This window comes from Gekko japonicus, unplaced genomic scaffold (genome assembly GCF_001447785.1).
Source record: "Gekko japonicus isolate JY-2015 unplaced genomic scaffold, Gekko_japonicus_V1.1 scaffold53, whole genome shotgun sequence".
Taxonomy (NCBI): Eukaryota; Metazoa; Chordata; class Lepidosauria; order Squamata; family Gekkonidae; genus Gekko; species Gekko japonicus.
This window is the reverse complement of record NW_015162474.1, coordinates 1,307,659-1,317,651: the sequence shown is the minus strand read 5'-3', so window position 1 is coordinate 1,317,651 and position 9,993 is coordinate 1,307,659. Positions and strand designations below refer to the sequence as shown.

At 40.6% G+C, this 9,993-nt stretch overlaps 1 protein-coding gene across 1 annotated transcript; it reads right to left on the bottom strand.

Annotated features, from left to right (window-relative positions):
• Positions 1-1,685: 1,685 nt before the first annotated feature.
• LRRC10 (leucine rich repeat containing 10) lies at positions 1,686-2,522 on the bottom strand. Its single transcript, XM_015405696.1, has one exon. It carries the CDS (start codon positions 2,520-2,522, stop codon positions 1,686-1,688), a length of 837 nt encoding a protein of 278 aa, XP_015261182.1.
• Positions 2,523-9,993: the final 7,471 nt, after the last annotated feature.

Genomic DNA, 9,993 nt, shown 5'->3' with positions numbered 1-9,993 from the left:
ATAGCTGTTTGCCATCATAAATCCCAGAAAATAGAATATTGATACTGTAATTGGCAACCCATACTTAGCCTTCATAGTTTTGCAAAAGTGTTATTTATATGTTTAGAGGAACTTCATGAAATAGTTCTGCAGCAATATGGCTTTTTCGCATGCACTGTCTAAGCTCCCAGTACTACAAGACATGAAGTTCTCAGACCTAGAGTCAGTGAAGATCTTTTTTGCATATGTTTTTGTTAATAAACTTCAATTTTGGGTTCATTCTTAGATTCAATTTAGATAGAATAGGAATTACATGTGGTATCATTTATTCATAATAGTACCACTCCAGAGTGCAAAATGAGGACTCACCTGATGGAACTTTTTCGGGGGGGGGGGGGGGGGGGAAAACTATTCTTTACTAGTGGTTTTCAGTTTGTCAGGCTACTTTCAGATTTAATTTATGTATAAAACACTGCTGTTACTAGATCAGAATTAATGTATAAATTTTATACTAAAACACAATAATAGGCCTTAATATTTACATGAGGAATAACTATGGCATTGCTATGCTAAATACTGTAACCTTAAAAATTATAGTACAGTTTGTTCAAGTCAGGGCACACCTCCTGAATGAATATTTGTATGAAATATGTTGATTTTACTATAAAAACATCTTTATCTGGAAGCCTGTGAGTCCAACCGTATATCAAGTGAGGCTGCTTATAGTCGAAAGCCAAGATACTTTTGGAAATTGTGAGGAAACATCTAGCGGTGTCTGCACTTTTTTAGCAAAATACACAAAGAAGTGGCTGTACACCTTTGTCATTTGAGGGCATTCCCACTGGTGTGTTAGTAAACGGCCCCTAAAGTAATAGCGGGTTTTCTTTCAGTAAACAAAAAAAGGGGGAGGGGGACAAAAAACAAATACCATGAACTTTTGTTTTTCACTGATGTGTTTCCAAAGGGAAAGAAAAATTACTGCAAATAATCTTGTCATACATGGCCATATATAAAATGCAATTATAATTGTTACTTGCAATAAATACACACTAACAATATTTTGATTTCCTACTATATCCATCACGATTTCCCCAAAAGAGTTAGGTGAAGGTGCTGAAAAGAAACCCTTGACTAGTTCCACTTGCAGATCTATGTTTCCTTGTGAAAGGAAGCAGTTGATAAACCAGTTTAGATGTCTTTGTGGCATTCTACAGTGGCCTTGAAAGCTCTCATTTAGACTACTGCACAACAGAGGTAAGGTACACTTGCAGTATGAATTTTTTGAAAATAGTCAAAAACACTTCTAGGCAGTTCCTAAAATCATATCAAGTGCTATACCTTCAGTTTTCCTTGTACAAAAAAATTAAAAATAAATGCAACATCATCCAGTTATCCAAAACGGATTTATCTTGCTTGACACTTAATTTATTGTGTACTTGCTTTTTTCTTCAAATAAGTTTTTGTGGATATCTATGGAGTGCTAGTCAAGTTGAAAGGTTTCTTTTTTAATCCTAGGCAATTGCTGTAATTGCTCACATTACCTGTGCACAACCTACAGAAATGTAAATTCACATGTGAAAAAGCATGGTCCCTAAAAGCACCTGATTGTGCGGTTCTCAGGCCCATTGTTTGGTGCAAGAGTCACAACCTTGCTCAGCTGTTTTCTCTGTTGAAGGCTGCCAGTGCGGCAATCTTGAGGAAGCTCATTAATCAGACAGAGACAGTTTGCAGGGGAGAGGCAGAGGCAGAAGTGAAGTGATATCCTCAGCTTCTTTACCCCTGTCCAGACCAGATCTTTTCCTAGGCTCTGGGCTCTCTTCTGACCACCTCCCTACCCGATGTACCCCCTTAGCCACCTTGGGTGCATTTCTGCAAGGATTATGATCATAGATTACCAGCTTTAACCCGCTGAGTTGCTTGAGACTGGGGAAGTAACGGATAGCATTGCGGTCCACATCAATGACTTCCAGAAAGGGCATGTGGAGCAGCACAGGTGGGAAATCAGCCAGAAGGTTGCCCGATAGCCAGATAGTACGAAGTTCCTGCAGGTATCGAAGCTGTCCAGGGAGGGAGCGTAGTGCATTGGATCCAACGTGCAAGGTCTTGAGGTGCCTCAGTTCACACACCACATTGGGCAGGTGGTACAGGCAGTTGGACTCAATCCACAGGGTCTTGAGGTTCTTCAGAAGGTGGAGCTCCATAGGAAGGTCCCAGAGTTTGTTGTTTCCCAGGTAAAGAATGCACAGTTGCTTCAGGCTGCACACAACTAAGGGGAGTGTTTCAAAGTTGTTGAAATCCAGTGCAAGGATCTGGAGGTTCTGGAGCTGTTCTAGTTCAGGGGGCAGATAGTTCAGATTGTTGTCACTCAGGTACAGCTTGACCAGCTCCCTAAACGAACAAACACACAAGGGAAATCGCCTCAGTTGGCTGCTGCTCAGGTCCAGCATCTTATCAATTGGCATCTCTTCAAGGTCCCCTAGGAGGTATTTCTGACAGTCATCAGAAGGAATAAAAGCAATAACTGCTCTGAAAACATTACCCATCCTGAAAACTTCACAACGTAAATGGGCTGTTGCTACAAGAATAAATCTTGTGGACTGGGGAAGCTGCCTTTTTTTTTTACCCTGTGTGCTGTTCTTCTGGCAACTTCCTCCATCCTGCTATAATATATACTCCGTCTACATAGCAACAATCATTAATCTCAAGAGCCTTGAAATGTTCTGATAAGTGAAGGAGTGTCTGGTGATGAGAAATACAGACCTGACTTTGGGACAGCTCTCAGACATAAAGGAAACAAAACCATCGTTGTGAAGTTCTAAAACTGTCCTCTGGTTGATCTGGAATATTTTCCAAAATCCCCCCCCCCTCAGAAAAAGCCCCACTTTTAAGGCACTGTGCATCTTGTAGCCACGTATGAGTAACAGGAGTTGTACTGTCGAGTTCATTCAGCCACATGCTCAGTAATATTCAACATGCTGCTTACAAGACTAGAAATGAGAGGGTCTTTGCTTAGATGGGTTGTAGGTAGACAAGGAAGAAGCCAGGGATGGTAATTAATGATGGGGCTAGAGTCAGGTGACCAAAGAGAAGCAGATGAGATGAGATTAGGGTGGTGGTTTGGGAGAAAGTTTTCTAATATATGTATCAGTCACATGGAAAGGTAAAGCAGCAAAGCAGGTGCACTGATAAAAAGAAAAGGAAGGCATAGGCAAAAGCTTGGTAGTAAACACAGAGATGGGAGAGGGAAACCAGTGGTACTGTAGATAGATGAACTTGGACAAAGTGATGGAAGAAGTCCACAAATAGAAACTGGCTAATCTTTAATTAGTGGCTGCAGTGGCTCAAGTGGTTAAGACGTTGAACTGCAGACCGGAAGGTCGGTAGTTCGGCAGTTCGAGACCCAAGTGCCGCATGACGGAGTGAGCTCCCGTTTCTGGTCCAAGCTACTGCCAACCTAGCAGTCTGAAAGCAAGAAATTGCAAGTAGATAAATAGTACCGCTTCAGTGGGAAGGTAACAGTGTTCTGTGCACCTCAGTGTCTAGTCATGCCGGTCACATGACCACAGAAACGCCTTTGGACAGCACTGGCTCTTTGGCTTGGAAACGGAGATGAGCACTGCATTCCTAGAGTCAGGTTCGTTTGGCTTTCAAGCAAGGGAAACCTTTACCTTTACTAATCTTTAATTACTGAAAATGTGTGTAGGTCCATGTAGAGAAAGCAGTGTTTCTCAAACCATGGTGGGGCAAGCCCTATTTAATATTAGTCTATCATACTAATGCCTGTGGCCAATAAAGCAGTAGTTAGCTATAACCTGTAGCTGATTCCAGGGCAGTAAAAACTAATTGTTTCATGGCAAGCTAAGAAGTATTCAGGTAGAAATTTGAACTTGAAGCTGAAATCGCTGGGGCTGTGGGCCCCAGGCAAACAGGTATTATTACACACATCACGTGATGTATGGATTAAGGAGAGTTGCTGATTTCATGTCCAACTCAAAGAAGTGACACATATGGTTTTGTCATATTGTGGGATACATATGGCTGTAAGAAATAGCTGACGTCTACTTCATTTCATTTGCTCTGGATAAATGAAGCTGAGTATGGTTTACCTGTAGCATCTAATGCAGGGTTCCCAACCCTTTTCAGCCTATGGGGACCTCTGGAGTTCTGATGCAAGGTGGTGGGTGCAACCACAAAATGGCCACCATAGGAGGCAGAGCCAACCACAGAATGTCAGGGAGTGTATAATAATAGCTTTTCAACATTTCAGGAAAAAGCTCTCTTCACGTTTTCCGATCTTGTACTGTTTCTTTGAGTTATTCCATTTTCAGGCTGGTGTTCTTTGGCGGCCAGGTTTCCTTTTGCTGCTAACCAGTCCAAGCATAATTGCTTTTTCTAGTGAGTTCTTCCGCATGACATGGCTGAAATAAGTCAGTCGCAGCTTTGTGATTTTTCCCTTCCAATGGCATGTCTGGTTTTATGTGCTCCAATATTTGCTTGTTTGTCACCTTTGCTGTCCAAGGAAGCCTTCTCCAGCACAACAGCTCAAATGAGTCGATTTTCCTCCTGCCTTGCTTCTTCATGGTCCAACTTTCCGCAGCCATAGGTTGCTATGGGGAACATAATAGCACGGACTAATCTGCATTTGGTTGCTAGGCTGATGTCCTTGCTCTTCCATATTGGAGAAAGGCCTGGCGACCTACTCTGGAAAAATCCGCCAAGAAAATTTTATGGAAAATGAACATACTGTTTTTAAATAGTTTCTTGCAAATAATTTCTTGCTTACCTTCTGTCACTCTGTAAAGATCCTTGCGCTGTGCTGGCAGCTGCTCCCAAAGCAGCATTTTAAAAAATTTGCTCAGCCAATCAGATCTCCAAGGGCAAATTAGAAGCCCTGATGGGCAAAAGCCCCATCTGGCCCTGCCCTTGTGGGTGTTACGGTGCCCATAGGTCCCATGTTGGGAGCTCCTGGTCTAATGTCTCTGTTTGGTGGTCTTTTCTGTGCTGAGCATCCCTCAGGAGGAAACCTGGTATTGTCTCAGGAGTCCTTCAACACAGACTTTAAGAAAATGAGCCTTTTTCCAAAGACCCTTCCGGGGGTGGGGGGGAAGAGACCTCTGGTGTGTGTCTGTGAAGTATTGTCACAGGTTGGCTACCACTGGCTGAACCACTGCAGCCTTCTTCAGGTGAGTTGGGTAGGCAGATGCCTTCTAGCAACCAGGAGGGGGTGTATCAAGTTATCCTATGAAGCTGCTTTTCTTCTTTCCTGAGCCGGCAGAGCAAACACAGGGAGTCCAGGAGAGACCAGGAAGAACCCTCTCCAACTTTTTGAAAGCTGTTCTGAGGAGTTGCAGAAGAAAGGGAGGTCCCTGGAAGTGCTGGCACTTATGCTGTGCTCTCAGTTCAGATCTTTGTATGCCACCTCATATTGGGGGTTCTAGAAAGCCCCAAGGGGACCCCAAGTTGAAACCGCTTGAGAAGCATTGGTATAGAAAGAAATCCAGCTTCCCCAGCAAAAAGCAATGTGCAGTAGATACAATGTGAAAATGTAAGGTCATTTTCTGAATCAAGGAGGACAAACTAGAGTCATGCTACTTGGAAGAAGTTCACTTTTGTTGGAATTTGCTTCATTTTTACTATAAATCTTGCGCGCGCACATTCAAGCAACTGCATGCAAGGAGGGCGCATTGTGATTATTTTATTTATAGCCCATCTTTTTCACTGAGACTCAAGGCATGTAAGTCATAATAAATAGAATGAAGCTTCTGATAATTAATGTTATAGGACTAGGATTACAGCAATCTGAAACAAAGTATTTAGACATGATATGTTAATGCAGAAAATGGTTTTATATAAGCATAAAACAGTGCAGTGAGAGTAAGATAATACATACTGTATGCAGTTCACAATCTTCCATTCCATTTATAAAAGCACCTTCCTGGGTCATTCTATTACAATATGTTACTGAGCCATTGTTTGTATTAATTTCATATCCTTTAAACAATGTAGTAGGTTCATTTATACCACTGAATTGACTCTGGTAGATAGCATCCTTCCATGCATTCCATTACAAGTTCTATGATCTAGGATTCAGTGCTGTTGTATGCTACTGATGACACAAATTTTAAAAATTATTCCACAATAAACTTCTGGATAGTGAATCAAAGGTCCCCTTCAAGTTGATGAAGGCACAGTACATCCCCGCAGCACCTCTATATTTCTCAGTGAAGTTGATGAGTATAATACAATGATCAAGACTGGATCTATCAGAGCAGAAAACAATCTACTCAGGGCCCAAAACTTTTTGGTCATGAAGCCAGGAATATCGTTTGTCCAGCAGATGGTTTGTGTAGCGTTAAGAGAAGGCTTATTGGGTGGTAATTCCCAGGGGTTTTGTGGCTGTAAAAAACCCAGGCCACTACAGCCTTAGTCCAGGATTCAGGTATCCTTCCAGTTTTATCAATAAGAATAAAAAGGGTAGCTAGAAGAGTGGCCCACCATCCCAGGTGTTTCTTGAATAATTTTTTTTTGGGGGGAGACCATCTGGACCTGAGCCCTTTTTGGTTTGCAGTTTACTGTTTAGATATTTAATTTCCTTTGGAGTAATGGAAGGCCATTTGGGGAAATCCTGAAGGATGCTGTTTTGGTAATCAGAAGTGCTTGCTGATGGATCATAGAATAAATTTTAAGAAATGAGCGATCCATAACTGGGGAGGGACTAGAGAATCGAGAGCGCGACTTCTGTCCGAAAGGGTACCCGTGACTAGAGCCCAAAATTGTTTCTTATAATCAGTTAGTGAGCCATTGATTAGTAGATCCCATTTCTTATTCAGCAGTGATCTCTTCTTGAGAATGATAGTGTGCTGAAGTTGTTTTTTCAGCTCAAAATAATTGGCAGGTAGTCTAGTTGCATCTATGTCGTGATGAAAACGGAAGAGGGTCTGAAGGTGGGTTTTCAATTTCCAGCATCAAACCAAGAGTCTGATTTATTTCTTATTTATGTCTGCAGGCAGTAGATCGCCAGGCAAAGAAAGTTTTAATTATGTTAATAAGTTCCCTGAAATGAATGTGGGCCGCAGACACATTTTGGGCATTGATTAATTGTTGCTTCAGTTCAGTTTCAGAGTCAAGTACCTTAGTGATCTCCTCGCCCATCTTCTGATTCCAGCTAACCCTTTAATAGGAGGATTATGCTCTCTGATGTGTTGTTAGTAAATGGTGGTGATTGGGAGCACTCATATTCAAGGACAATAATCAATGGAAAGTGGTTGCTCTCTATGCAATCATCTACATAAAAATCCCTGTCTAGCTTTCTTAAGTAGGGTGATAAGATGACATAATCAATAACACTTGATCTTTGTGTTGAGCTAGAAGTAAATTCACCTAGAAAATCATGCTGGGGAGATCCATTCAAGATCAATCTGCCAGTGGACATAATAAAATTCGCTAGGAAGTAACCCACTGGGTTCATCTGTGTGTCTTCGGAGCATCTTATGTTGGAAAAGGAAAAGAAAAAGGAGTAACTCGGATCAGTTTCTAGGGCAGTACACAGGGATAGGTCATCTTTCTAATTCTTGCATTAAATTTTTCCTCTATAAGGAGTTCTGTCTTAGGGGTATTCTGTCTCAAGATCTGCTAGGTACTCATTCAGGGTCAGTAGATCTGTGTGACAACTACAAGAGGGTAAATATACATTGACAGTGATCAACAAAGAGCAGTTAATTTAAATAATAGTTTAGGCAAAAGGAAGACAGGATGACAGCTGGGCTGATTTGGGGAATAACAGCACTGATATTAAAAAGCATAGACCCGCTCTCAGATGACCAGTGTGCCCAATAGCCGCCCGGAATGGAGAAGTAACAATTTCCTTCTAGGTGTATATAGTCCCCATGGCATGTTTCTTGGATTAAGATGTAAAATGGAGATTGCCTGCTTTCCCCTTCCATCTAATTATACTCAATTTACATATTGTGCGCAATTATTTTCATCTGCTAAAATGTACAAAAATATACAAATATAATATTCAAAAAATAAATACAGTATGAATCAACATGGAAAGAAGAATAATTTGAAAAAGAATCATCTGAAAGAAGAATCACACGAGGATTACTTGTTTCATTAAACTTCTTCAGTGAACTGAAAAAATTGTGCAAATTCCATAAATTAAACCATATAAACATATAAGTATCTTAATGCAAGATGAAAAATGTGCAATTGAGGTTTACCAAGTATCAATAGTACAAATATATTTTTAGACTTACCTAGTATCAATAATGATACAAATATTTTTTCTCTCTCCAAGATATGTGAATGCCAGAGAGGTAACAGTCATTCCTATAAAAGAATCACAATTTAATGTGCTTACAATTTATGTATTAAATACAAAATTGCAAAAGTACAAAAATTCAAAAATACAATATTTCTTACCAAAGTAGTTCAATAGTTGTTATAGAGCCTGGATTAAAACTCAAAACAGCTGTATTGTTTGAGGTTAAAGGTAAAGGTTTCCTTGCTTGAAAGCCAGTCGAGTCCATAATTGACCACATCCATTTTAAAGGAACATTTTATTAAAAACACAAATATGCTACAGGCTCTATAATTGCTTGTAACCAGGCAAGCTATATCAGTAGAAAGCCATGTAGTGATAAAGTCATACTTTCTAGGCTGAAATGAATCATTTGGTCATGGGGATCATCCAATTTAGGTTGCACGGCAGAAGTTGTGCTAGCCAGTTTATGCAGTTGGATTGGGTTGTTCTCTATGGTAGCCATAATACTGGCATCAGAGGTTTCCTGAGCTCCCTGAGTTTCCCGCACAGTTGATACTGACTCACTGACATTATGGCTTTTAGAAAGGAAGAGTTTCAAAGGGTCAGTGGTAGACTGTAATTTGTGAAGGGAGTTTTTGAGAAGTTCCAAAGTAAATAGAATATTTTTTTGGTCCCCTTTGTGCTGGACATCTGAGGATTTGACAGAATGTAACCCAGTTACAGCAGCTAAGTTGTCTAAAACATTCAAAGTTGGTTGTGTAGCGGGATGCAGAGACAAGATCTATTAAGTCCAGATTATTTGAATTTAACTCAGGCAACTATGGTTGAAGGGGGCTCCTCACAAAAAACTCTAGTTGCAAAGATATCAAAAGGAGACAATCATGTTCATAATTTGAGAAGCTTCTTTGGAATCAGAGAGTTGTCAAAGGTTAGCAAAATTCTCAAGCTGTCTTTGGAAGGGGGAAGATGCTCAACGCGAGCAAGATCAGTGTGGCAAGCTTCAGTTCTAAGTAGCTGGTGGGTAGAGCCACTTACAAATAAAACAGTATAAAGATTAAAGGACACAAAAGAAAAATAGATTAGGTCTCAGAACCTATATATTTCCAGATATATCTGTGTATCCTTACTTGCCTGAAAGTCATGGTTGACTTCTGGTGACCCCTACTGGGGTCTTGGACGTTTTTCAGAGAGGTGGCTTGATTAGCCTGTCCCTGCATCCCACCTCTGGTATTTCGTGGAGGTTGCCCTTCCAAGTCCTTGCCAGAGTTGACCATGCATAGCTTCTGAGATCTGATGAGTTTGGGCTTGCCTGGGCTATCTGTATATCTTTAAAATGGACAAATATAAATTCCTTGGCAAGATCAGGCTCATTTGGCAGCCAGAATTTGTCTTTCCTTATTGTGAAATATGGATTTTTATGGGGCACAGTTTTCCTTTATGCTTCTTGTCATAATTCTCTGTAAATCAGATTACCCTACCAACCAAAAGTTTTCAGTCCTAAATACTGTGCTGAACAATAACGTGTGATGGTGGGGAGGGGCACCTGGTTCACAGTTTAATCATTAATCTAGTTTATCAAAATAAGTTAATATGACCTTAGATTGCTATATATCATGTTGCCAGAGTCTTCTTGAGTTGAGTTAATGAGATCCAAACATTAAAGAATGTCCCAGGATATCTTCTGAGAATAATTGAGTCCTCAACTCATGTGTCCTATCCCTGGCCCTTCTTGTTTTCTGTCACATGAC